Source organism: Marmota flaviventris, chromosome 1 (assembly GCF_047511675.1).
Source record: "Marmota flaviventris isolate mMarFla1 chromosome 1, mMarFla1.hap1, whole genome shotgun sequence".
Classification (NCBI taxonomy): Eukaryota; Metazoa; Chordata; class Mammalia; order Rodentia; family Sciuridae; genus Marmota; species Marmota flaviventris.
Genome location: NC_092498.1, coordinates 211,881,222 through 211,893,604, shown reverse-complemented (window position 1 = coordinate 211,893,604; position 12,383 = coordinate 211,881,222). Strand labels below are relative to the sequence as shown.

The 12,383-nt window shown below is 47.6% G+C and overlaps 1 protein-coding gene across 1 annotated transcript; it reads right to left on the bottom strand.

The window, feature by feature from the left end:
* Positions 1-83: 83 nt before the first annotated feature.
* On the bottom strand, positions 84-6,280 carry Icam3 (intercellular adhesion molecule 3). Its single transcript, XM_027955208.3, has 7 exons — positions 5,974-6,280; positions 5,116-5,388; positions 1,906-2,211; positions 1,328-1,615; positions 817-1,071; positions 455-703; positions 84-368 (listed from the first exon to the last, which is right to left on the bottom strand). Exons 1-7 carry the CDS (start codon positions 6,158-6,160, stop codon positions 175-177), a joined length of 1,752 nt encoding a protein of 583 aa, XP_027811009.2. The 5' UTR covers positions 6,161-6,280; the 3' UTR covers positions 84-174.
* Positions 6,281-12,383: the final 6,103 nt, after the last annotated feature.

Genomic DNA, 12,383 nt, shown 5'->3' with positions numbered 1-12,383 from the left:
CCCCTTCCTTCTCCGCGGGGCCATTCAGTAGATTCGCGAAGCTGTCCGAGAGTCCCGCGGCGCGGGTGGAATCAAGCCGCGGATTACGGAATTTATAGCCTTTATTGATAAGGAAGTTGAGAATACAGCCAAAGCCACTGCCGTCTTTGGCACAGTATCCTGGCATTCCGCACCTCAGGACTGCTCTAATTCCACTGCCTCTTTCGGCTGCACAGGCCTGAGGGGCAAGGAGGTGTGTTGCTGGTTCACGCGGTAGATGCCGCTCCGTGTCTGCTTCCCGAAGATGCATATTAAGGCCACTATGGCAGTCACCACGCCTAGAATCACTAACACCCCCATGAGGATGCTGACCACGAAGGAGTTCCGATCTGCGCAGAAAAGCTGGGAGTAAATATGTGTTCTCCTACCCCTCCTGAGCTTCCCCCTTCATCCCCACAGCCCCTTTTTTGCTTACCCTGAACGTGCATCACCACAAGCAAGGTGTACGTGCCCCTTGGACTGACTGCCTGACAGTGATAAGTGCCATTGTGGTGTAACTTGACAAGGAATGGGGTCCCAATGGGCACCTCACGTCTGGAGCCTTCATGCAGACACTGTAGCTGGGGGACTGGGTTGCCTCGGGCCTCGCACTGCAAAATATGACTAGTCCTATCTTTCCACGCCAGTCGCTGAGGACATTTGGCCGGGTCAATCTTGGGACCATCTGTGAAACCATCATGTGATCAGACCCCAAAATTCCCCAGAGGCACAATGGGGCAAGGGAAATTCAAGTCTTCCTAAGACAGAGGTGAGGAATTGAAAGATCTGATAACTCACAAAGGACACGCAGCTGGACAGTCACGTTCCTGTGTAAGACCTCTCCGTCCACTTCCAGGATGGCATTGCAAAAGAAGTAGCGCCCATCGTCGCCCTCCGTGGCAGTTACCTGAAGCTGGGCGGGTTCCCCTGGAGCCCGGGCCAGATCCCCGTCCAGCATGACCTGGACTCGGGGCCCAGCCATGCAACTCACATTCACTTTGGACCCCTCGGTGACGTTGGTCTCGCTCAGGTTCAGAATGGGCCCTAGGAAGGCTAAAGCAGGGCATTGCCCAGGGGCTTACTGGCCACCACCCTTCTACCGCTCTAGCCACGCCCTCCACCAGCCCTGTTCTCCAGGCTCTGCCGGATTTGGGGTGGAGGTCCTGCCCACACTACAACCCTAATTTGGCAGCTCTGGTCTCTCCCCTGCTTAGTCTCCGCCCTCGCCCCCAAGAGCCACGCCCTGGTGCAGCGGGAGGTCCTTCTTTGTACCACCTCTGGAACTGCTTTCCTTCCCTTCCCTTCTTACTGAAGACAGTTAAGTTCGCCCGGGCCTCCCGACTTTCGCCCCCCAGAGTCACGTTGCAGACAATTTCCTGGGCACCCTCCTGGTCTGCGCGTGCTGTGACTGTAGCTGTGGCCCTGAGTGTGTCTCCGTGGATCGTGACTGCAGAATTCAGCATCTGGTCCCCCAGCGCCAGTTGTACTTGGGCCTCAGAGACTGGGAACAGCCCATCCAGAGTGCAGTCCACTGGCCACGAGGTGCCCACCTCCAATGACAGGGGAGCCACAAGGCGTGGGGGAGCCATGGGAAGGACTAGGAAGAAGGATAGTTGTGAACAAAAGGAGACCTCACACAGTATCCCTCATCCCTGCAACTAGGGTCCTCTTCATGGGATACATTTTCACTTGGGTCACTCCCTTCCCAGAACAACCAGCATGGCCATAGACCTTCCTCCTGGGGCCTTCTCCCTTAGGCTCCTGCTTTTTTTCTGGGGCAACCTTGTCCAGTGGCCAAGGGTATGCCTTCCCAGAAATTCTTGAGGTCCACAACACCCCCTACTCTGACTCAGTTCATCACCCAACTTCTGCAGCCCCCTCCCTCACCAAAAGTTCGGAGCTGCCTGGGGGCTGAGGTGTTCTGGAACAGTCCCAGCCCTCTGGGCCGCAGGTCCAGTTCGGCTCTGCACGTGAACTTGGCACCATAGTCACCTCTGCCTGCCAGCACTGTGGCAGTGCCCTCTGCTGGCTCCCCCACCGCAGGTTGCCGGCTCAGTTCCTCCTCCCCACGGAGCAGCACCAGGGTGAGCTGGGCGCGGGGTGCTCCGCCCCACACATGGCATTGCAGGGTGAGGTTCTCACCCACTGGCTGCCAGGGGGGAAGGAGGTCCAGCTCCACAAGCTCTGGGAACCCTGGCAGAAGGGAGGAGAAAGGTATTTGTCAGCCAACCAACCTTGCAACACCCTACTGCTTGAGACAGGATGTCCCTGCCCAGAACTGTAACCCTGAACAACTTTTTTTTTTTTAGTCACTAAAAAAAATTTTTTTTTCTGGTACTATGGATGGAACCCTGCCTGGGTCTCTGGCATGCTAGGCAAGCACTGTGCCACTGAGCTATATCACCACCCCCCTGTTGATCTTTGTCAGTTTATTCTAGCAAACCTTCAGAGGGCAGAAGAGAAATTTCCTTTCACCCCTACTGCAGGCACTAAAAGTCAAGATTTTCTGTTCCCAAGGACATCACAGCTAAGAAGGAAAAAAAAAAAATGAGGAAGGAAGAAAATGGACACTTTTTTTAACCACTTATGATATTCATATTAATCATTAAAGTTCCTGTTTAATCTAGATTTTTCCTTATACTTTCCACCTTCAACTTCAGCCACCTTCATGCTCACATCAACCTAGTGAAATCTTGATCATTCTTCTTTTTTATTTTTCCCCAGCCATAAAAAGGAGAGGTGGGGTGATATGCACAGGGACATACAGCCAGAAAGTGACAGAGCCAGGGTAGAATATGGGTCTTCCAAACCACAGATGTGCATCCTGGAAGTCATACTTAGGGACTAACTAGGCCTTTCCTCCTAGCTTCTGGCCTTGACTCCTGCCTTGGCCACTTCCAGAGACTATTTCTGTTTTCTCCAATCAGTCCCAGATGCTCCCATCTGTCACAATTCACCTGCCATGCCGCAGCCTCTCAGGATGCTCTGGCACGCAGTCACTGGGAACACAATACTCCAGGGCTGGTCCTCTCCCAGGGGTGGCTGCAGTGCCTCTCAGAGGCACACCTATATAATCCTGAGCCTGCCAGGTGTGGTGACAAATGCCTGTAATCCCAGTAGCTGCGGAGGCTGAGGCAAGAGGATCATGCATTCACCCTGTCTCAGAATAAAATATAAAAAAGGGCTGGGATGTGCCCCTGAGTTCAATCTCTGGTCCAAAAGAGAAAGAATTCTGAGCCTCCTTTGTGGAGCAGGTCACTCTTGGCCTTGACAACACAAACCTATTACACAGAGTTCCATTGACTGGCTGCTATGGAAGATATTTAACATCTTAATTTGTACAATTTCAATATGTCTCCACCTTCACCTTGGCTACCACTGGGCAGGGATAGTGGCCTGCAGGTCAAGACTGTGATGCTAGTAATTGGGATCTTGGGGTTGGCAGAGGAAATCCTGACCTAGTTCCTGTGGTATAAATGCTCCCACTCTGGCTGACTTGATGCCACTTCACGTGATGCAGAATTAAGAAGAGATGGCCATAGCTTGTCAAGACAAAGAGCACTGGACAAAGGCATCCCAGTGAGTATCCTTCAGAAGCTTCAGGGTACAGGCCCAGGTTATGGTCATGGTAAACTCAAGACATAGATAGGAACATACAAAGAAACATATATAGGCAAATAAACACAAGAGGTCTACATTCATGTTCATCAGTACAGATACAAGGCTGTGGTGTAACTCAGTGGTACAGCATAATCTTAGCATGTGAGAGGACCTGGGTTCCATTCCTAGCATCTTAAAAAAAGAAAAAGGCAGAAACACTGACACATCAACATACACTCATACACATCCTGAAATGGACATGCACAAATATTTCGATATACAGAAGGATACACACATAGGCAGAGATACTGGTGCACAGGCATAGACGGACATTCAGAGACAGCTAGGCATGGTGATGCACACCTGTAATCCCAGTGACTTGGGAGACTGAGGCAGGAGGATCATAAGTTCAGCCTCAGCAATTTAGAGAGGCTCTAAGCAACTGGGTAAGACTCTGTCTCAACATAAAAAATACAAAGGGCTGGGGATGTGGCTCAGTAGTTCAGTGCCCCTGGATTCAATTTCCAGTACCCTCCTCCCAAAAAATGAACATTCATAGGCAAATAAACACAGATGCTAACATACACACATACATGTACAATCACATAGTTTCACAAACATCTATATAGACACTAGTGCACACACAGGCATATATATAATCACACATACAGTACACTTATCTATGCAGATTTTACAAATCAGTAGTCACCACGAGGGGTGGAATCTGCTATTTTTGTAGTTTATTCTAATCTTTGCTTTTTGTTGTTTGGTTGTTTGGTTTTTTTGGTTTTTGCAATCCTGGGGATTGAACCCAGGCCCTCACACACGCTAGGTAAGCATTCTGCATTTTACCACTGAGCACTTTATATTTTATTGCCCAGGCTGACCTCAAACTTGCAATCTTTCTGCTTAAGCCTCTTGAGTAGCTAGCTGGGGCTACAGAGGGGTACCACCACACCTGAATATTTTATTCCATTATAATTATTATTACTTATTTGGGTACTGGTTGGTAGTGGGAATTTAACCCAAGGCTGCTCTACCCCTGAGCTACACCTCCCAGACCTTTTTATTTTTTGAGACAGGTTCTCACTAAGTTGCCCAGGCTGGCCTCAAACTTTCATTCTTCCTGTCTCAGGAGGATCCCTCCCTGGGATTACAGACCTGTGCTACAGCTGCTGAGAAACTCTGAATGATCCCTAAGAAACCAGTAAGGGGAGGGCGGGGCAGGAATTTGGGAGCTGGGGTGTAGCTGGGTGAACGCTTGCCAGGCATATTTGAGGCCCTGGGTTCCATACCCATCAGGGGACAGGGTACTTTCTGGAATCCACAGTTGGGATGCATCTCTCTGTCTGCCTGTGTCTGTCTCTTTTGCACATAGCATCCAGGTCTGAGCCCTCGTGCATCCTGCAAACTCAGGATCCCCATTACTCAGAGCCATTGGCCATCTGCCCCCGGCACTGAACAAGGCCAATCCCACCCCCAGGCACATCTACTCACGGTACACAGTGATGCTAGAGTTGCTTGTCATCTGGGAGCCATTACAGAATGCGGAGCAGATGATCTTGCTGTCACCAGTCACATTGCTGAGGCGGAAGGCTGCCCAGCCCTGGTCTTCATCTATGACCTCCTTCGGTAGGGATGTTTCCAGGGTAATGAGCTCAGGACGAGGACAGCTGGTGCTGCAGTTAACTAAGAGGGACCTGCCGGCAGGAAGCACTGGGTCTTGGGGCTCCATCTGCAGGGAGAACTCCTGGCTCTGGCTCTGGGCACCTGCAAGAACAGGAGGAAGTTCTGTGGTTGTTTAGGTGCCCACAACCCACCCAGCAGCAGGCCCCTTTCATGCCTAGATAACGGTCCCTGATCTGGTGATGTTCCCAGGCCAGTGAGGAAGTAAGGATCAATGAGGGATGTGGGGGGCAGGGGAGGAGGTCAGAGGAGACTGATTGGGCTACTGGGGGAGGTCGGTCAAGGAAGGCTTCCTGGACAGCCAGTTCTGAAGCCTAAGTAGGAATTTGCCAAGTGAAAGAGAAGAGTGATTCTGGCAGAGGGAGCCACACAGGCAAAGGTTGGGGTTTAGATAAACCTGGGAGTAAATAAGAGGCCTCTAGCACTGAACGGGGGAGAGAGACGAATCTGGAACAGAGCATACGTCACAAGCAAGGACCCAACCACCCCAAAAATGAGTCAAGGAGTTAGAACCATCTCCTGGGGATGCTGGGGAGCCCGTCGTCAGATCTGCGTTTGACTGAAGGGTTTCCAGGGGCAAGGGCTCAGGATGTGCAGTGCTTCGCTTTCTCTGTTCCCTCAACCGCTGCCCGTCCCTTCACCCAGTCCACCCAGCTTGACCAGCCTCACCTAGGGGCAGCAGACAACAGGCCAATAGCTGGAAGATGAACAGAGTCCGGCAGGCTCCCAGCAGCAGGCTGGAAAGTGTCATGGTGGCCAGGCTGAGAGAGGAAGGTGCCTTTAGGAGGTGTCCCACAGGGGACGAGGGAGGAGACGGAAGCCAGCAGTTAAGATTGCAGAAGTGCAGGGGTTGCATCCTTCCCCAGGCCTGGGGTGAGTAGGGCGAGTCCCTGGCCCCAGGGACCTAGGATGGGGGTCCCAGATGGGGGCCAGCAGCTGGGGAGTCTACAACAGGGACAGGGCAGGACCCAGTTGCTCTGCTGGCACGCAAATGAACCCACAGGAAATGCTGACAGGATAACGGCTGCTTTTGCTGTCAGTCCTGGAAGCCTTGAGGGTGGGGAGTGAAGGGGGTGTCATGACACACCTTCCGGCTGAACTTAAGTGCAGGGACAGGGTTCTGTCCCCAGAGAGGAAGTTAATAGGAGCCTCTAGTACTGTCCTTGAGGCGATAAGGCAGCATTTCGTTTTCTTTTTCCTTTTTTTTTTGAGACTAGGTCTCACTATTGCCCAGGCTGCTTCCAACTCCAGGGCTCAAGCAATCCTCCTGCCTCAGCCTCCTGAGTAGCTAGGAGGCTGTATGTGCCGTCCGGCTGCCAATAAGGTAGGATTTCAAGGGGCCACAATGCAGGGATTGCTAGGCATAGTTTCAAGGGTCTGTGGGAGATCGCAACCCTCTGAGGGAGCCACACAGGCAAAGGTTGGGGTTTAGATAAACCTGGGAGTAAATAAGAGGCCTCTAGCACTGAACGGGGCAGAGAGACGAATCTGGAACAGAGCATACGTCACAAGCAAGGACGTAGGGGACAAATAAGAGATTTGGAGGCCACAGTGAGGTGCCTTAGGAAATGTGAGCCACAAAAATGAACAAAGCCAACACTTATTGGACTTGTGTGCCAGGCCCTGGCTGACCACTGAGGACCTGTGCATTTGAAGATTTGGGGGACCCCATTTCCTGCAGGTAGTCCTGAGGTGGGGTGTTTTGACCACAGCTGGGTCCTGAGCCACTGTCTCCCCAGGATGCTGCTCGTGGCTGGCTTTTATCACCATTCTGTTCTCCCCTTTCTGCCCTCTCCAGGCAGCTGGTCTCTACTCCAAAAGAAGGATCTAGGGGTCTAGGATCTAGGCATTTCCTCTCCCACCCACCCCATCTCTGGCCTCTGGTCAGCCTCCTGGGCCTCTGATCTGAGCTCCAAGAGAGGGACCCTGTTGCAGGCCTTGATGCTGCCCCTGCCTTCACCCACTCTCTATCCCTGGGCTCACCCGAGCACCCCCACCCAGAGCACTCCCCCTCCAACCAGGTTGCCCCTCTGCTGCCCTCTCTACTCCCCAAACAATGCATTTCCCAGCCTAAGTTGAGAACTAAATCGGAAGCTAAAGCCCAAATCAACAGTATTTTGTAGCTGGGCACAGTGGCACCCGCCTGTAATCGCAGGAGACTCAGGCTGAGGATTACAAGTTTGAGGCCAGCCTCAGCAACTTAGCAAAGCCCTGTCTCATAGTTAAAAAAAAAGGGGGGGGGGGCTGGGGTTGAGCTCAGTGGTAAAGCATTCCTGGGTTCAATCCCCAGGACTCCCCCAAAAAAGTATTTTATAAATAGCATATCTGATAAGGGATCAATATTCAGATTATAAAGAATTCATACAACTCAACAACAAAAAATAACCTTGTTCAAAAATGGGCAAGAGATTCAAACAGACTTTGCTCCAATGATGTGCTTTTGCCAATAAGCATAGGAAAGCTGCTCAACACCACTAGTCATTCAGGAAATGCAAATCAAAACCTCAGTGTAAACTGGACATGGCTACATTCGCATGTGGTATCCCCTGCTGGGGAAGCCAGTGCAGGATAACTTGAGCCCAGGAGTTTGAGGCTGACAGACAACCAAGACACCCCATCTCAAAAGTAAAACAAAAGAAAGTCTCTGATGAGATGCCATTTCATGCTCATTAGGATGCCATAACCAAAACAAACAAGGAGAAAATAATAAATGCTGGTGAGGATTAGAGAAACGGGAATCCTTGCCCTTCATTGGTAGAATGTAATATGGTGTAGCTGCTATAGAAAACAGTTTGGCAGATTCTCAAAAAAGTTGAACATAGAGCTGTGTGCTTCCACTTATTCGAGGTCCCTCACATAGGCAGATTCAATGTTGTGGCCCAGTGGTAGAGCGCTTGCCTCACATGCCTCACATGTGTGAGTTACTGGGTTCAATTCTCAGCACTACATATAAATAAATGAATAAGATAAAGGTTCATCAACAACTAAAAAAAACTAAAAAAAAAAAGTAGAACATAGATTTACTGTATGACCCAGCAGTTCTGCCTCTAGTTATGTGTACCTTAAGGAACTGAAAGCAGGGACTCTGATATCTATACACCCATGTTCACAGTGGCATTACGAACAGTAACCAAAAGGTGGTAGCAACTCAAGCACCCATCAGTTTACCCATCAGTGGATGAATGGGTAAACAAAATGTGGTTTGTCCATAGAAGGAGATATTATCTAGCCCTAAGAAGGAAGGTTATTCTGACAAAGGTTACAACACAAATCTTATTTATTTATTTTATTATTTTTTTTTCCTTTCCCACTGCTTGGGATTGAACCCAGGGACACACTACCCCAGCTATATCCCCAGCCTTTTTTTTTTTTTTTTTGTACTGGGGATTGAACTCAGGGGCACTCAACCACTGACCACATCCACAACCCTATTTTGTATTTTATTTTTAAAGATGGGGTCTCACTGAGTTGCTTAGCACCTCGCTTTTGCTAAAGCTGGCTTTGAACTTGCGATCTTCCTGCCTCAGCCTCCTGAGTCATTGGGATTACAGGCGTGCACCACTGTGCTCAGCTCCCCAGCCTTTTTTATTTTTTTCTTTGGAGACAGAGTCTCACTAAGTTGTCCAGGTTGGCCTCAAATTAGTAATCCTCCTGTCACAGCCTCCTGAGCTACTGGGATTACAAGGGTATACTATCATGCCTGGCTTATGTGATAAACATGAAAGACATTATGTGAAGTGAGGTAGGACAGTCACAAAGGACACATGTTGTGTGCTTCCACTTATTCCAGGTCCCTCACATAGGCAGTTTCATAGAGACAGTAGAACAGAAGCTACTAGCAGCTCAGGCAGAGGGAGGTATTGTGTAATGGGTACAGAATTTCAGTTTGGAAAGATGAATAAGTTCTAGAAATTATAGTGGTATTATATTTAATGCCATTTAAAAATGGTTAAAAGGGGCTGGGGTTGTGGCTCAGCGGTAGACCGCTCACCTAGCACATGTGAGCCCTGGGTTTGATCCTCAGCATCACATAAAAATAAATAAGTAAAATAAAGGTATTGTGTTCAACTACAACTAAAAAATAAATATTAAAAAATAAAACAGGAAAAAGTATTATATAAATTTTCACACCGAAAAAATGGTATCCACCTATTTTGTCTTACATCTTTTTTTTTTTTAATTTTTTGGTGGAGATGGACACAACACAATGCATTTTATTTTTTTATGTGGTGCTGAGGATTGAACCCGGGTCCCACCCGTGCTAAGTGAGCGCTCTACTGCTGAGCCACAATCCCAGCCCTGTCTTACATCTTAAATATGAGATGGACTGATGGATGGGCAAAGGAATGGTTAGGCAAACTGAGCTAGCATTATAAAGCAAATGTGGCCCAGACATTCATTGTAGAATTTAGGGTGTTCCCTGAACAATTCTTCCAACTTTTTTGGATGTCTGAAAATTTTTCAAATGTTGGAAAATAAAAACTGCATCTGTGCAGGTCTGGAAGTGCAGCTCTGTGGTAGAGAGCTTGCCTAGTATGTGTGAGGCCCTGGGGTTGATCACTAGCACCACAAAAAGACAAAACAACAATAAAACCCTGTGCATCCCTGCCAGGCACAGTCTGACAAGTTAGGGAGACCCTCTTAAACTTAAAAAATATAAGGGGGGAGCTGGGAATGTAGCTCAATGGTGAAGAGCCCCTGGGTTCAAACCCCAGTACCAATCCAGGTTCGATCCCCAAAGGATGTGGGCAGCTGCTCCTGTCACTAAAACCAGGACTAGCAGATCTGTGCTTCCTGCTGAGAACACAGTACCACCAGAGAAGGAATCTTGGCCCCCCCCCCCACCAAAAAAAAAAAAAAAAAAAAAAAAAAAACGAAAGCAAACAGTTTGTTGTCAAGTTCAGTGAAAAGAGAAATGTGTTAAACTTAACCACAGAGATGACATCATACTAGTAAAATCTATTGGACAACAAACCTGGTTTCAACAACAAATATGTTGCAAGAGGTGAGAAAATAGAGAAAGCAGAACCCAGAGATTCAAAGAGACTTTCAGGAAACTGCCCTCAACTAAATGCAACTTGGATCTTATTTGGCTGTTTTAAAACAGCCAAATAGGGCTGGAGATGTGGCTCAAGCGGTAACGTGCTCGCCTGGCATGCGCGCAGCGCTGGGTTCGATCCTCAGCACCACATACAAATAAAATAAAGATGTTGTGTCCACTGAAAACTGAAGAATAAATGTTAAATCTCTCTCTCTCTCTTAAAAAGAATTAAAAAAAAAAAAACAGCCAAATAAGATCCAAGTTGTAGATGGACGCCATATCTTTATTTTTTTAGTTGTAGATGGACGCAATATCTTTATTTATATTTATTTAATTTTATGTGGTGCTCAGTATTGAACCCAGGGCCTCATGCGTGCCAGGTAAGTGCTCTATCACTGAGCTACCACCCCATCCTTCATTTGGATTTTGATTTGAACAAATTATAAACAGACAAAACACAAATATTTAAGAATCAGTTGGGGAAATCTAAACCTTCATATGCTATACAATGATACTAGGAATTATCTTTAAGCTTTTTCTCTGTGTCAGTGACACTGAGATTACTATTTGCAGTTATCTTTTTGAGATACATTTTTGAAGTTTTTACAGATGGAATGATATAATGTGCAGGATTTGTTTCAGAATTACTTAGTGTTAGCCGGGCACAGGGGTGCACACCTGTAGTCCCAATGGCTCAGGAGGCTGTGGCAGGAGGATCGAAAGTTCCAGTCAAAGGGCTGGATTTGTGGCTCAGTGGTGGAGTACTTGCCTGGGTTTGATTTTCCCGAATATAAATAAATGAATAAAAAAAATACTTAAAAAGAAAATTCCAGGCCAGCCTCAGCAATTTAGTGAGGACCTGTCTCAAAAATAAAAAGAACTGGGGATGTAGCTCAGTGGTAAAGTGCCCCTGGGTTCAATCCCAGTACCAGCCTCTCCCAGATACTGGGGGTGGGGATGGGGTAGATTTAACACGAGACTGGGGGTGTAGCTCAGTTGTAGAGCACATACTTAGGCATGCGTGGGGCTCTGGGTTCCATCCTCAGCACCAAAACTAAATAAATAAACAAGATTGAGCCCACAGTCTCTGCTCCTTTGTAGGCTGAGGCAGGAGGATTTCTTGAGCCCAGGAGTTTGAGAGACCAGCCTAATCAACATAGCAAGACCTCCCCTCAAACAAAAAACAAAAGACTGGCCCCCTTTGATGCTGCCTGGTGTTTAAGGTGTAGATTTGTTACATTGTTCTCTCTAGTTGAGAATATGTTTTAAATTGTCCATAATAAAAGGTTTTAAAAAGTAACTTACACATCCACACAAAAACCTGCACATGGATGTTTATAACAGCTTTATTCATAACTGTCAAAATGTAGAAGGAACCAGGATGTCCTTCAGTAGCTGAACGGATAAACTGGAGTATGTTCAGATGATGTAATGTTATTCAAGGCTTAAAAAAAAAAAAAAAGACTGGGGTTGTGGCTCAGTGGTTGACCATTTGCCTAGCATGTGTGGGGCACTGGGTTTGGTCCTCAGCACCACATAAAAATAAACAAGGGTTGGGATGTAGTTCAGTGGCAAAGTGCTTGCCTTGCATTCACAAAGCACTGGGTTTGACCCCCAGTTCCAAAGAAAGAAAGAAAGAGAATCCCACCAAAAAAAAAAAAAAAAATGAATGAATGAAAAGATATTGTGTCCATCTACAACTTAAAAAAAAAAAAAAAAAAAAAGGAAAATGAGCTCTTAGCCCTGGGTTCCACCTTCAGCATTGCCAAATAACCCAACCAAACCTCAGAAATGAGCTCTCAAGCTACAGAAAGACATGGTGGAAACAAATTCATTTGGTGAAGGGAAAGAAGCCAATCTCAAAGGGCTACATACTGTGTGATTCCCACTTAATGACATTCTGAAAAGGTGAACTTAGAGACAGTGAAGAGATGGATCGGTCTTGGGAGGAGTGGGGATAAATAGGTAGAACAGAGAGGACTTTTAGGACAGTGAAAAGACTTTGGATGACACGATACATGTTATTGCACATTTGTCT